The sequence below is a fragment of the Sparus aurata genome, chromosome 17 (genome assembly GCF_900880675.1).
Source record: "Sparus aurata chromosome 17, fSpaAur1.1, whole genome shotgun sequence".
In the NCBI taxonomy this organism is placed as follows: Eukaryota; Metazoa; Chordata; class Actinopteri; order Spariformes; family Sparidae; genus Sparus; species Sparus aurata.
In genome coordinates this window covers 32,164,739-32,179,555 of record NC_044203.1, presented here as the reverse complement: position 1 = coordinate 32,179,555, position 14,817 = coordinate 32,164,739, and the positions used below count along the sequence as shown (strand labels likewise).

At 43.1% G+C, this 14,817-nt stretch overlaps 1 protein-coding gene across 5 annotated transcripts in view; it reads left to right on the top strand.

Moving 5' to 3' along the window:
- The window catches only part of znf385d (zinc finger protein 385D), a 105,006-nt gene extending 90,391 nt beyond the window's left edge, over positions 1 to 14,615 (top strand). For all 5 annotated transcript variants that reach the window (XM_030394526.1, XM_030394524.1, XM_030394525.1 and 2 more), the window contains 3 exons: positions 2,341 to 2,522; positions 8,268 to 8,369; positions 13,429 to 14,615. In XM_030394526.1, the coding sequence (XP_030250386.1) occupies positions 2,341 to 2,522; positions 8,268 to 8,369; positions 13,429 to 13,686 (542 nt within the window). In that variant the 3' untranslated portion in view covers positions 13,687 to 14,615. The remainder of the gene's footprint in view (positions 1 to 2,340; positions 2,523 to 8,267; positions 8,370 to 13,428) is intronic.
- The last annotated feature ends 202 nt before the right edge of the window (positions 14,616 to 14,817 follow it).

The following is a 14,817-nucleotide window of genomic DNA, read 5'->3' as shown; positions in this document are numbered from 1 at the left end:
TAATTCACATGTGTAAATATTAAACGTCACTTAAAGAATATTTTGTTCCGTGTGAAAGAAGCCAATCACTCATGTGACATTTACTTTGTTTTCACATGTCAAATCTTTAATTCACATATGAAAATGGCCAGTTTCATGCGAAAATCTATGAAAATGTGAATTTCACATGTAGAGAAGCGAAAAAAAACAAACCCCAAGACACGATGTTTGTAATTCACATGTGGAAATGTACATTTTCCATGTGCAAATTTTCTGTCATATGAGAAACAAACTGATGTTCGCATGTGACATTATATTTTCATCGTCTTTTGAAAAGTTAAAAATTTTAGCTCACATGTATAAATAAAAAAATTAATTAATGCAAAAATACGTGAAAAATGTGGAATTCACATGTGGAGACGTAATTTTCATGTGCCATTTTTTTCCACATGAGAAAATTTTTCATTCAGATGTGAAAAAAGACGATTACTTCTACTTCATTTTCATGGGTCGTTATTCTCTTTTGTTACCATTTCAGCCAGTCAGGCGTTCGTCAGCGTTTTCTCATCAAACGCTGTATTCTTTGCATCATTTGTGCGTCTGTGTTGTGCAGGTCCCATGAAACACAAACACACACGCACACACATCAGTGCTGAAACAGTTATTCTTGTTCAGTCGATGCTTTTTGTTACCTGCTGGTTTCTGCACAATCACCCAGAACCGGCGCCGAAGTGTTCGTCGCCGGCGTCTCTGTTGAGTTGTATCGGCTGCGCTCAGCAATAATCTTCAGATGTGAAAAACTTATTAGAGGTGGAGTTGTCAGTGGTTTCCATAGCAACCTTGTATCCAGCGTTGCTCGGGTATTTCAAGACGTTCCTGCTTTCACGAACAAAGATTGTTTTTTGAATTCTGCGTCAGACTAATTCTCACACAGAGTGGAGATATTAGAGGACGCAGAGTCGTCTGTGGCGTCTGTCGGAGCTTCGTGTCACGCTGCCTCTGCCTCATCATATCAATTTTTTATTATAATAAACATTTTATTGGGAGTCAGATAAAAACCTAACAACAGGGACGTGGCAGAGAACAACACACCGGTAATAAACTGTCATAGAGTATGTGACCCTCTCAGAAGAAGAAGAGGCAGAAGAAGAAGAGAAGAAGAGGAAGAAGACGTAGAGGAAGAAGAAGAGAAGAAGAGGGAGAGGCAGAAGAGAGGAAGAAGAAGAAGAGGGAGAGGCAGAAGAGAGGAAGAAGAAGAAGAAGAAGAAGAGAAAATGAGGCAGATGAGATGAAGAAGAGGCAGAGAAAATTAGGCAGAAGAGGAGAAGAAGAAGAAGAAGAAGAAGAGGCAGAAGAGAAGAAGAAGAAGAAGAGGCAGAAGAAAGAAAGAAGAAGAAGAGGTAGAAGAGGATCAGAAGAGATGAAAAAGAAGAGGCAGAGGAGAAGAAGAAGAGGCAGTAGAAAGAAAGAAGAAGTAGAAGAGGATCAGAAGAGAAGAAGAAGAAGAGGCAGAGGAGGAGAAGAAGAGGCAGAGAAAATGAGGCAGAAGAGAAGAAGAGGAAGAGGCAGAAGAAAGGAAGAAGAAGAAGAAGAAGAAGAAGAAGAAGAAGAAGAGGCAGAAGAGGATCAGAAGAAGAGGAGGAAGAAGAAGAAGTAAACCACCTGGGCCATAAGAAAATATTTATTCCAGCAGATAATGTCATAATTACATTCTTCTTCTTTTTGAAAAAAAAGGCAAAAGTTAAAAAAAGTTTCCATCAACCTTTTCTAATGCAAAATGTGCATGAAACTACAGTGATGGAAACACGGCTGATGTTGCGCCAGTATCCTTTAAGCTGTTGGAATAATATTCCATCTCATTCCAGGAAAAGTTATTCTTTGGTTTCAGCGGTTGAATCCCAGAGTGACAGTTCTGCAGAGACTTTGAATTTCTTCTGAAGCGTAAAGTCTAGAAATATATGTTGGACATTCATCTACCGATCCTAAAGTTCTGGACGTGTATGGAAGAGAGCAGTTTGGACGAGCGTCTAAAAAACCAACAATAAAACTTAATTTGAATTTGTTCAGTAGGTTGCAAAGTGGTTCTGGTGGTCTGGGTCCAGGTCCAGAGCGTTTTTTGATTCCCAGTCTGTCGCTTCACTACAAACAGCTCGGGTCAAATGTGTAACTTCTCTCTGACCGACTTTAACAATGTTCTCAGCTTTGATCAGGGACACCAAAAAATTCGACCTTTTCACACTGACCCTCATATTGCTGAGGTCAGAGAACACTTAACTTCCCGGTCTCACCTTTCCTTCAGGCAGAACCTGCCTGAGTGAAGTTCAGGTACTCACCCCGCTCCTTCCTTGTCTGAACCTGCAGGTACGAAGCACAAGACGATGCTGGAGGCCAGGACCGGCGTGGGCGCCATCAAGTCTTTCCCCCGGCCGGGAGTCAAAAGCAAACTGGCCGTGACCACCAAATCATCGACGGGCCTGCAGAACAAAACGTTTTACTGTGAGATTTGCGACGTGCACGTCAACTCAGAGACTCAGCTAAAACAGGTGAGAGGGGCGGAGAGACTCTGACACACTTTAACATTCATGAACTCAAGTAAAAAATTATATAAGTCAGAAACTTCTTGCAGCTTTCCTGCACAAATAACATGTGTAAATGATGCTTTTAAAGGGAATTCTGTACAAAAAAGGAATATTTGACTACTTTGAAAGAATTGTCAACATTTAGTGAAATAAAGCAAATTTTCACGATTGCCATCCAGTTACGTTGATACCACTAAAATATAAATCAAATGTGTCCAGCCAAGAAGTCACTCCCTGTAAAAAGCAGTGAACAGACGTAGTGAAGCAGAATATTTACTGCAAGTACAGAATAATACGTCTTTTCACAGCAAACACTGCGACTTCTCTTTGTCAGAAAATGGCAACACCTTTTTTTTACTTGAGCGTTCCCAGTTAGCAGCAACACCAAGATCTCAAACCGCAGCAGCTAAATGGAATTCAGCACCGTATTTCTTTCCACGTGTTGTTAGATCAGGAGGAAGAGGAAGAAAATCATAGTTGCTACAGAGATCCAAACACACACCTCCTGCTGTCCTTGTTGTGGATCCAGAGATAAGGGACAGATCCAGGAAATGTCGCCTCACTTTAAAGGTGCAATATGTGAGGCTTTCCAGTAAATAGAAAACACTGTGATAGTAAATAAAACCACCAACAAAATGTGAAGCTCATTCACTATGTTTATGTACACGCCAGACCAGTGATGTGCACAAGGGTGGGGCAGGGGGGGCAGTCGCCCTCCCTCGTGGCCCAATTGTTGAAATACACGCGCTAAAGTGCCCCCCTGAGAGCCAAAACGCGCGCTAAAGTGCCCTCCTGAGAGCCAAAAAAGCGTGCCAAAGTGCCCTCTTGGTTGGCAAAACACACTAAACTGCCCCCTTGGCTGGTTAGAACATGTTAAACTGCCCTCTTGGGAGCCAAAACATGCGCTAAAGTGCCCTCTTGGGAGCCAAAACGCGTGCTAAAGTGCCCTTCTTTTTGCCCCTGCCCTTCAAAAAGTCTGCGCATGCCACTGCGCCAGACGCCGCGGTTACTTGGACACACGTCATGTAAAGTAGTTTTTATTGTTCATCTGTGAAAATCTGCTTGTTTAGACTCATTTACTCCAGTGTTAGATTTCACATTTTGTCAGAATTAAGATTCATTTCTCCGGATTCGAAGATGCACCGTTAGTGCTGATAATATTTCCTTTAAGTCGGCCGTGCTGCTGTCTGGCACATGAAGAAAATAAATCTGGTTGAGAATTCACAGCAGGAGGCCAAGAAGAGAAGTTCCTCCAGCAGATAAAAAAAGAAACCCTCCTAAACCCTCTCCTTAAATAAGGAATATGGTTCCTGGTTTATATGCTGTTAAGGAAATCGGATTACCGAGGGAAGCTGATAATAATCTCATCCCTGTGATATTTCCCTCACTGTGGCTTGGCTGAAAACTCCTACCTAGGAATGTTTATCCTGGTTGTGGCTCTGGGGCACTCCATAAATCTCCTTTTCTTGTAGCCGCTGATCATTCTGTCACGGGGGGGAATTTCATCTACAACACTTGAAACCCCTCTCGGTTTTGTCTGAGCTAACCTTGAGCTTGCTCACTGAAAATAGACGGGCTTTGTATGAATTTTTCATGCAGGGACTTTTACTGAGTACTTCTGAAAAGCGGCGATTCCCCGCGAAAAGAATCCAGCATGACAAATTTCTGCTACGGCTTGAAACCAGAGGAAAAAGTGTGATTGTCAAACCCACTGGAAGGACTTATGAGCTTTAGACGCAGCCAGAAATCTGCCTTTTGTTGTCGATGTGTACCCACACTGAATTATTTATTGCCGTTATCTGCTCGGAGAACAGCGTATTTCTCTAGATGTCATCCCAGATTCTTGTTTTCCACTCGTTTATTCACATCCGCTGCGTGTTCCTGCTCGCTCAACACCAGAAAAACTGTTAATTTCACCCAAAATGACATTCTGTATTTAACGTGGGAACAAAATGTGTCATTTGGTAAACGCTGTCTGCGCTGTATCCCTGCAGCAGAGGCCAGAGCTGCAGTCATTTTCACAGCAGGTGGCTCCAGTCAAAATGAGACCTTTTAAGCTGCAATACTTCCCGCTTTGAGACTGGAGGTGTATTTTTAGTCCGGCCTCCTCCTCCCTCTGGGTTGGTCAGGTTCCCGCATCATCACATGATAAGCTATCTATCCTGAAATGACATCCAGCCTCAGGCTGAAGTAACGGGCAACTATAAAGCATCACAATCTGGAAAAAAAGAAGACGACAATCTCCAGTGTTTTCCTCAGGATGGCTTCTCTCTGGGAACAAAGTGCCGTATCTCACCCGGGAATACTTCATCAGACGTCCAGGAAACTGGTCGAGCCTTCTTCTTGACCAGCTAATCTGTCTCATCCTCGGGGGCTGAATTATATTTTGTTGACCTCTTGATCTTTCCTCCAGCCCAGGGGTGCAAAAACTTTTTTTCCTTTGAGGACCAAAACTGAAATTTAATTGAGGGCCACGGGCCAAAAGCAATGTGGGCCATGAACGGCAGCCATTTTCTTCTGATGTCACACTCAGTGAGGGTGAAGCTCAAAAACGTCGTACTGCTGTATTCCAGGTTGCATCTCGTATAAACCCACTGAATCTGATTGCAAGGTAAACCAACATATTTGATAACCTATTGGCTAATGTTAGCATTCAACCACTTCCTGTTTGACAGTGTCACCATGTGAAAGGTGGAAATTAATGCTATCATCATATTATCTGGGAAACATTTGTTTAAAGGCGCCATATGTAAGAATGTGGCCAAAAACAGTTACTACACTCAAATTTAAAATACTGCGGCGAGTCGTATTGTCCAGCCCCTGCTGGCAAACGCGTCGACAGCGGCTGGACATCGACTGGACAGCTGCACGCTGGAGACCGGATGCCCGTACCAGGACAGTGCTAATGTTGCTAGGGTTAGCTGTGCTGCTAACGTCTGTTTCTATGATCGAAATGAATAACGTTATTACTCGACAGTTCAAAGTATTCGAAATGTCCATCCCCGTCAAGCTATGATGCTAACTTAGTTAGCCAAGCTTAACTTACCTGTCTAGGAGAAGAGTAGCCAATTCTGCATCCGTTTTCAAATTCCTCTCAGTTTTCAACTGTCTCCACCGTTCAAATGCATTTCCTATATAGACCCTCGCTTTGCCTCGAATTTTATCTTGGCGTTTTTGTGATTCATAACAAGGTCTTTTAGATTTCGTTGCCTACGCCAATGTAGCTCAGTCATAACTGGCAACCTGTGGTTGCTCGGCAGCTGAGACTCTCCTGACTGCAATGATTTGTAGAGTGGGTGGCGCCACGTGCCAAAACATGATTTCAAAACATCAACATGATTTACGGTCTGCAAAAGATTTCTTTTTTATGCAAATATTTCAGCTTTACTGTTGTTGTTGGTGAGTTCAGTATGTTACATGAACATTATTCCTGAGTCTCTGTGACATATTAGGATGATTTTACGGCCAGTTGCTTTAGATTTCTTACATATTGTACCTTTAAGAATGGAGGTTAAACCCTCTGGATGTGATCAAATGGCAACGTTAGCTCGGGAGTGGTTGAATGCTAACATAAGCTAATGGCTATCAAATATGCTGTTGAGCATAATGAGGTGATGATACTTTAGATTCCGTACGATCTTTTTTATATCGTACAGATATTTCCCTGACCCCGAGGCCGTTCATGCTGATGTTTCTTTGTGTTTGCTCTGGTGACGAGATGTGAAACGTCCCACCACATTAAGCGTCTGCATTGTGTTTCTTTATGTGGAAACAGCCGTTCCATGTCGACAGGAGCAGCTGCTGGCCTCTTTCTCCTTGACGCCGCCACCTACTTGATGGCACGGCTGTCATTGTGTTTCCTGTTTGGAAAACAACAGAGGCAGCTGGTTCAAAATAAATATGCAAATCAGAACATGTTGCATGTCTGGATTTGTTCCTTAAATTGACATAATCAAGAGAGCCAGACCAGAAACAAAGCTGCATCCTGAATCATCCAACCTCTGTGACAAAGAGGTAAAATCTTAAGTGAAGAAAGTTTTAATAAAGACCCAGAAACTATTCATTTTGTCTGGACGAGATGGACTTAAATGTACAATATTATGGGATGACTGAACGAGAATGGCGCTCAGTAAAGTGCATACCTCCGCCAAGGCCCACCAGCCCCAATGCAGTTGACCCTAATCCAATATCAAACTCGGTGGGTCTCTTCAATCCAAACAAGCCATAAACTGCTTGTGTTACATAACCTGAGTGATGAAATGACAGCGACTGTTCCACTCTGAGTCAGTATGGTTGTTTTATTAATAACTCACATCAGGGGAAGACATTACCTGTGTTGGAAACAACAGCGTCTTCTCTGCTGTTTTACACGAACCAGGAATCTCATCTGGTGTTTTCAGAAGTTACATCATTAACAGCTTTCCTTTTCAGTTCCCTTCAAAATAAGACAACATTCAAAATAAAGGAAATAACAACATGAACAATTAAAGCATTATGTTTGACAGAAGGTGTGAGAGTAAATTACATAATGCTTTTTATATCACCCACTGCACTTCAGTATAATGTAAGCTGCATCAAAATGTACTCATAAGCCATTTTTATACTAGGCAGCAAGCTGCCAATTTTCCTGTCCTTTTTGCAGTTAGGTCTGCAGATTTAGACAGAAGGCGGTAAATTGGGGGTCTGTTTTGATAGGTGTCTTCTCGGTGGGTACACTTTTTTCCACCTCCATTGCTGTAAATCAAAGGCATCAATGTGCCGGCAATTGTGTGAGGTGGGCGGAGGTGTCAATGACCTGCACTGTTGTGCGACCCACAGCTGGGGAGTTTTAAAACCAGGAAACAGCTGATCACAGCAGTCAGTCCATCATTTCATCCAACTGGACAGCCGCTGAGATCCAGGAGATGCTAGCCTCTCCTCGGTCTCTGTAGCTGTCTTCGTTGTCCGCTTGTTGTTGTAGCGGCAAGCTACTAACGGTCGCTACTTTCAAATTAAAAGCCCCCCGCTAAGAACCCAGTTCTAAACTCCAAGGGGGTGCAATGTAAAGCTCTTATTTTGAAGACAAATTCGACCTGCTTCACTGTTCACGCCCAACTTCGTGCTTCACGTCACGTCACATGTTTATGCCTACCCCAGTTGCGGCTTTTTGGAAAAGAAGGAATATTACACCTCTCTTTTATAAAGACAGGGCAGCACATTGCAGCCTTTACATTGCTGCAAATGTGCCACCTTTTCTATATAAAAGGGGTTTTAGATACAAACCACCCGAATACGACCTCTCTATTGGATCCATATCTTTATTCTGATCAACACCAAAACTTAACAGGGTTTATTCTTGGCGAAGACACATCCACTATCCAAGTTTCACAGAAATCCGGTAAGTAGTTTGTGTGTAATCCTGCCTACAAACCAACAAACCAACAAACGGACACAGGTGAAAACAGATTTGTTTGTTTTTTATTTTTTGTCAATCAAACTTGGCCATAAAACAGCAACAGAAACACAATGAGGTCGACTCAATGTGATTCAAAATCAGAAGGACATTTAATACAAGACTTGGACTAAATAAAAGCAGTAACAGTTCTTTGTATACATTTATTCATGATTATTCTAATGTGAACATTTCCACAGTCGGCTGACATACTGAAACCTTCAGTGTGACTCCAGACGTCTCTCTGACACTTTTGTGTTTTTCTGTCTCCCTCTCAGCACATCAGCAGCCGGCGTCATAAAGACCGAGCGGCAGGCAAACCAGCCAAACCGAAATACAGCCCCTACAGCAAACCGCTGAAAGGCCAGACCAAGCAGCCGGTGAGTCACTGCACTGCCTTATCAGCAACGTATGTGTCGGTGTCAAGACAACAATCACAGTGACTAATAGCCTCTCAGGAGACGGACGTATGAAGGCGTGAGAGACAGTTATTGTTTGATACGAGAGACCGTGTTCACCGTCATCCTCCTGTTCCAGCCGCTCAAATAACAAAAAGCTGACGTCTGCGCTCTGACCCGATACGTGCTGTTCTCTTCCGCTCTGTTTGCACGGGAGAGACCGCTGGACCAAACTGCATAAAGAAATTTGGCAGTTTAAAGTTTCTTTGTGCTGCGGTCTGCTCTTGGATAAGGACCATTCAATCCACTTGAAGGCACCTCATTCAATAAAATGTCAACTTCCATAACTGGTTCACCTGTTACCTGGCTTTTATTAAAAATCTATGGCAGGGAACAGCGTGATCTCATTTTGAAAACTTGGTATTTTATAGACAAAAGTACAAAAAATAAAAAAATACAGACCGGGCGGGTCGAATATTATTCATCTGTAATTGTAAATGTCAGTTTCAACCTACTCGGAGTGCCTCAGCGTGTGGTCCTCCACGTCAAGGCGGTTCAGATTACTGTCAGGCAAGTTTACAAAACCACAGAATAAGAGAAGCGAAGTAAACTTTCCTGAGGGTTGTTATTACTTCTGGTACTCGCTGTCCTCCTTTTTTTTAATCACGCAATTGCAATTACAGATCAGCAGCTGCTTTTTCTGACCATAGTTCGAATTCCGAGCCGACATATTCATGATGTTATTTTGATGAGCAGCTGTTCTGACTCAGGATCTCTGCAAGTTCGTTTCTCAACAGTCAAATGTTGATTCCAGATATCAGCGTTTTATTTTTCTTACGAGTTGAAATGTTCATTGTTTATTCCTGGAACAATAGTGCGTGCAAGCAGGAGTACAGATACTTGTGGAAGTATAAAAGTATTGATTTAGCTTCTTTACTCAGGTAAAAGTAACTAAGTACAGGCTCTGAAAAGTACTCAAAGTATCCGAGCTGTTCGTGGCGATGCAAGGACAGCTGATTGTCGAGTCTTCGCATTTTGGCTCGATAAAGCGACGCAAAAACATTAAAACTAAAATCAAAAGACTCACTCATAGATACAAGCCGCTTTTGTATATTGGAAATGCAATTGTTGTTAATTAAACGACACATATCTGTTGATCAGTGGATGTAATTCTACATGTGAAAATGGTTTTGCAACGTCTCAGAAAATCAGTCAAAGTAAAATTTTTATATGTCGAAATGTCATTTCCACGAGTGAAAAGCTGAAATTCGTCAGCAGTCAGCCCTGCGGATGAAACGTTAAAGGGCTGCAGTGTGAAGCAAACTGAGGATTTCTTGCACTCCGGGGGAGCGAACACAAAACCCCCCGCAGAAGCTGTTTATTCGAGTGCCACGCGAGGGCCGGATGGGTTCGATGCACGAAGGAGCCGCGCCGATTCAATGCGCGAAAGATAAAGGACAGCTTGACTCTCCGTCGTACAGAACCCTCTTTAGAAAAACGGCATTCATCACACCCACTGTTTGCCGAGAACGGAGCGCGGGGGCTACCAGTGTGGGGGAAATGACTTTTTGTGAAACCCATCATTGACTGAGTTAACGGAGAGGAGCTTCTTTGATGAGCGGAGTGTAAAGAATGCTTCCCATAGGGTTACGATGCCTGAGTCGGTGATTGATAACCCGTGACAAAAGGCTGCCGTCCCGGTGCCGAGAGACCGAAGCTTTTCCATTACTGATACAGAAGATTAAGCCAGATAACTTCAGTGACCTCTTCACCCGATTAGGCTGCTTTTGGAGGTCTGGTGATTTTTTCCATTTGTCTGTCTGTTGTTTCCTTTTTCTTTTCATTCCTTCTTTCTGTTTTCTTCCTAAATAAAAAAAAAATACACTCTCACTCTGAAGGAAAACTCACCGCTGCAAAATAACAGGGCATGACGGATATTAAAGAGGTCTGTAATCAGGGATGAACCATCAACAGAATAAATGTTAGTGTCTGGAAAAAGAAAAAAAAAACACACACACACAGGATGTTTATTTATGTTGCAGCTTTATGTTTGTTTGGGATGAATTTTATTTTTCTCCCGTCACAACGCTGCGATTACGCTCCGGTGAGGTCACGGATCGAGATGCTCCGACTTCCCCCTGAACAATATCAGGTTTGGACGCCACGAAACATCTGGAAATCTGGCTTCGTGGCCCAATTGTTGAAAAACGTGCGCTAAAGTGCCCTCCTGAGAGCCAAAACATGTGCTAAAGTGCCCTCTTGGTTGGCAAAACACACTAAACTGCCCCCTTGGCTGGTTAAAACATGATAAACTTTCCACTTGGGAGCCAAAACGCGCTAAAGTGCCCTCCTGAGAGCCAAAACGTGCGCTAAAGTGCCCTCTTGGTTGGCAAAACACACTAAACTGCCCTCTTGGCTGGTTAAAACATGATAAACTTCCCTCTTGGGAGCCAAAACGCGCTAAAGTGCCCTCCTGAGAGCCAAAACGTGCGCTAAAGTGCCCTCTTGGTTGGCAAAACACACTTAACTGCCCCCTTGGCTGGTTAAAACATGATAAACTTCCCACTTGAGAGCCAAATCGCGCTAAAGTGCCCTCCTGAGAGCCAAAACGTGCGCTTAAGTGCCCTCTTGGTTGGCAAAACACACTAAACTGCCCCCTTGGCTGATTAAAACATGTTAAGCTTCCCACTTGGGAGCCAAAACATGTGCTAAAGTGCCCTCTTGGGAGCCAAAACGCGCGCTAAAGTGCCCTTCTTTTCGCCCCTGCCCTCTAAAAAGTCTGCGCACGCCACTGTCTCCACGTGTCCTTAAAAATAACCTCCTGAAGTGAATCGTGGCTAATAAGCACATCATCGGAATGTGATGTGCCACATTTGGTACAAACCTTGTATCTGTGGTTTGCAGAAGCACTTACAGATAACGTTTGCACTGATTCGACCATGAGTTTTATTTTCAAGATGACACTTTGAGGAAACAAAATTTCCAAAGTGCCTCGTTTGGCGATTTTGTTTTTCCCCTGGCCGAGATAAAAAATGACTCTGGACTTCATGACTTGAGTCACAAGTCTCGCGTTCAGTTTCACCAAACTACCACGATATGTTGGTCGAGAAGCAGAACAATAATTTACAATGCAAAGCACTTTGACACACCTGTTGCTGCTTCACATACGAGCTCCGGTGTTCTGCGGATCACCTGGAACACCTTCAGTAATTAGCAGCTGATTTGTGGCACCTGTCTGATTCCCTGTAAAGCTCTCAGGCCCTCGTCTCTCTGCAGCGTTCACCACCGCAGCATCATCAGCCACCAAGCTCTCTGTTTATTCATGTTTCTCGTAATGAAATCTCATTTACAAGTTAAATCTCGTTTGCGTGACGCCGCCATGTCGCGGCTGTTGATCGAGGACTGTAACAGGGAACGGTCTGGAAATTCATGTCAACACAACAGATAAACTGCAGTGACGGAGAGCAGAATGTGAAAATGTCAGGAAGAAGTCTGCTGACCGCTCGTTCTGTCCGACCGACCGTCCAACACACAAGCGTGTTTAATTAATGATGATTAAAACAGAGTAAAGCAGCTGATTCTAACAACTAAGAGGCTGGAGACAGGAAATGTTTGGCTTTGTTGATTGGTCAATAAATTAGCTAGTTTGTTAGCACGAAAGGTAAACGCTTTGTATCGAGCACCAGGTATCGAAGACATTTTTGATTTTTAATATTACTGTCGTCAAACTGGTGGAGAAAATAGTTTCCTAGTATTATTTTTTCTTTTGTTTAATCTGTGATTGATTTGGAAGTTGATTTTTCTTTTCCCTGCTTTGTTTTTTTGTTAGTTTTTTTTAGTTCCTTGAGGCTGAAACACCAGAGCTGTTTTTCCCTCCGGTGTTTTTTTTTTTTTTTTTAATAACAGCTTGTGTTTAGACAGCGGTTATAATTTGTATACTTCAGCTTCGTTATACGTTTGGTTTGTAGAAAAAAGCATTTTAATTTCTCACAGGATTAAAAAAATACTGTATTGTCTCTAAAAATCTAGTAATTTCTCGCTAAATTGATAATTTTTTTGTACCCTGATTCCCAAAAAGTCGGGACACTGCAAAATCTCATAATCTTATCATGGTATAAAAGTACATTGGTCTGATCTGTCGTCAAAAGAACACATCGCACTAAAAAAAAAAAAAAATCAGTCAAGGAAGATTTTTCTCATCTGATTAAAATTTCCTCCCCAAAACTTCTTAAAGCATTTTTCACGATTTATTTTCCAATTGGTGGATTTTTTTTTTTTCAGTTAACTTTTTTTTCAATGTGTCATGATTTGAACCAATATTTCATGAAATACAGAACAAAGACACAAGAGTTCATCTCAGCTTCTTGATTTCTGTCTTTCCACCGTGTTTGAATTTTCTATTCTCTGTTTTTTGTTTGTTTAGTTCCTTGCGGCTGAAACACCAGAACTGTTTTTCCTCTGGCAAAGTTTTTCTTTTTTTTAATAACAGCTTGTGTTTAGACAGCGGTTAGAATTTGTGGACTTCGGCTTCGTTATATTAACCGAGAAAGTTTGGTTTGTAGAAAAAAGCATTTTTATTGCTCACAGTATTAAAAAAAAACTCTATTGCCTCTTTGTAGAAAATAACAGGAAAGTTCTTGTTTTTGTATCCTGAAAAACAAAAAAGTCGGGACACTGCGAAGATAAATAAATAAAAAAAAAAAACAAGATGCACTGCAAAAACTCAAACTTTTCACGCTGATCTTATCAAGAATATTGGCCTGATTTTGCCGTCATTATCTTATATTAAACCTAATATAAGATAATGTCAGTTTATGTATTTGGTTTATTCAGTGATAAACAACCAAACAACAAAGATTTTCTTTTACAAAACTACACAAAGCACCTTTTTTTCCAATTGATTTTCAAAGAGAATCACAGCGTCCCGACTTCTCTGGCGTTCGCGTCGCAGCAGGAAGTCTGATGTTGATTTCTCTCTCTCGTCCACCGTCTGCACATCCAAACTCTTCTGACTGTGTTTGTGTTTCTCTCTCTCCGACAGATAAAGTTGTCTCTGGGTAAGGAGCGGCAGTGTCAGCCTCTGACCACGCAGATCATACCCGCTCACCTGGCGGCCGTCGCGGCAGCCGCCGCCGCCGCCATCAACAACTCCTTCTCGCACCGCACGAACCACGCCACTAACCACCACCACCACACCCCCGCCCTCTTCCAGACACAGACCCTCCCCGCCGCACTGCTCCGCCCGGCCCCTGGGCCTGTCAGGACCTCCCACCCACAAGTCCTATTTGCCCCTTACTGACCTGCCTGACCCCCGGGCGGATCTGCACCGCCTCCTGTCAAGGACCAAAACCACGAGCTCCACCCAGCCCAGGCGAAGGAGTCGCGGCAGCATCTGTGCTCCTTTTTTATGCATCCGGGATACTGAACATCCTCATACTGTGATCGGACCTTTACCACATCTCTCCGCTCCTCGTATGGAATATCCCGCCTCGAAAGATAAACCGGACTGCGGTGAAGCGTCGGGTTCTCTCACGATAGATTTATTTCTCTATTCCCACCGTAACCCCGAGCTGCAGCACACATGCTTCCTGTGCCACACTGCAGCCCGTGGCTCACACCCGGACGCTGGACTTGGTCCCACATTGTACCGCAATAATGTATAAGACTAACCCCGTGAACTATGCAGTGTCATTACTTCATGATGCAAGGCACAGTTTGAGCTAAACCTATGGTAGGGACGTGCTTTTTGTTAAGATACAGCGTGGCACTAAGATCATTGCTTTAGTGGAGGATCACCGTCGCTCATAATTTAAAAAAAAAAAAAAGGCTGTTACTGATCCTGAGAGCGAAGCACGAGCCTCCTCCGTTCCTGTATGCACTTTAAGCCCCTCCTCTGTTGATGTCTACATTAGATGGCTAGACTGTGTTAGATCGTTAGAGTACGTGTCGTAAACGTGTGTTTCCGTATTCGTCCTCGCATATCTGTACGTGTGTGCATCTGCATGTGTGCGTGTGATTGTCCATCTGTGTTCGAGTGTGTGTGTGTGTGTGTGTGTGTGTGTGTGAATGGAAGCGCTCCCACCCACCATCAGCCATCCCCAGTCGATATCCAGCACACGTCGTCACTGACCATGTCTCGGGCCAGAGGGACCACAAAGGCTTGTGTATATTAACTGTCAGTGTGTATAAGGTGAACAATTTCAAATAAAAAGAGTCCTAATTTGTTAATGTTTGTGATCCGGTCTTGTTCAGGTGGGAGCTATCGGACGTGGCGCTTTTTGAAGGAACAGTTAAAATCGTTACCTTCTCACCGCCATGACAGATTGGAAAGTCAGGTGAAGTTTTGTCATCCACCAAACATTTCTGGAGCTTCACAACAAAACATAATTGCAGCATTCTCCTCAACAACTGAGGCAGATGGAGAAAACTC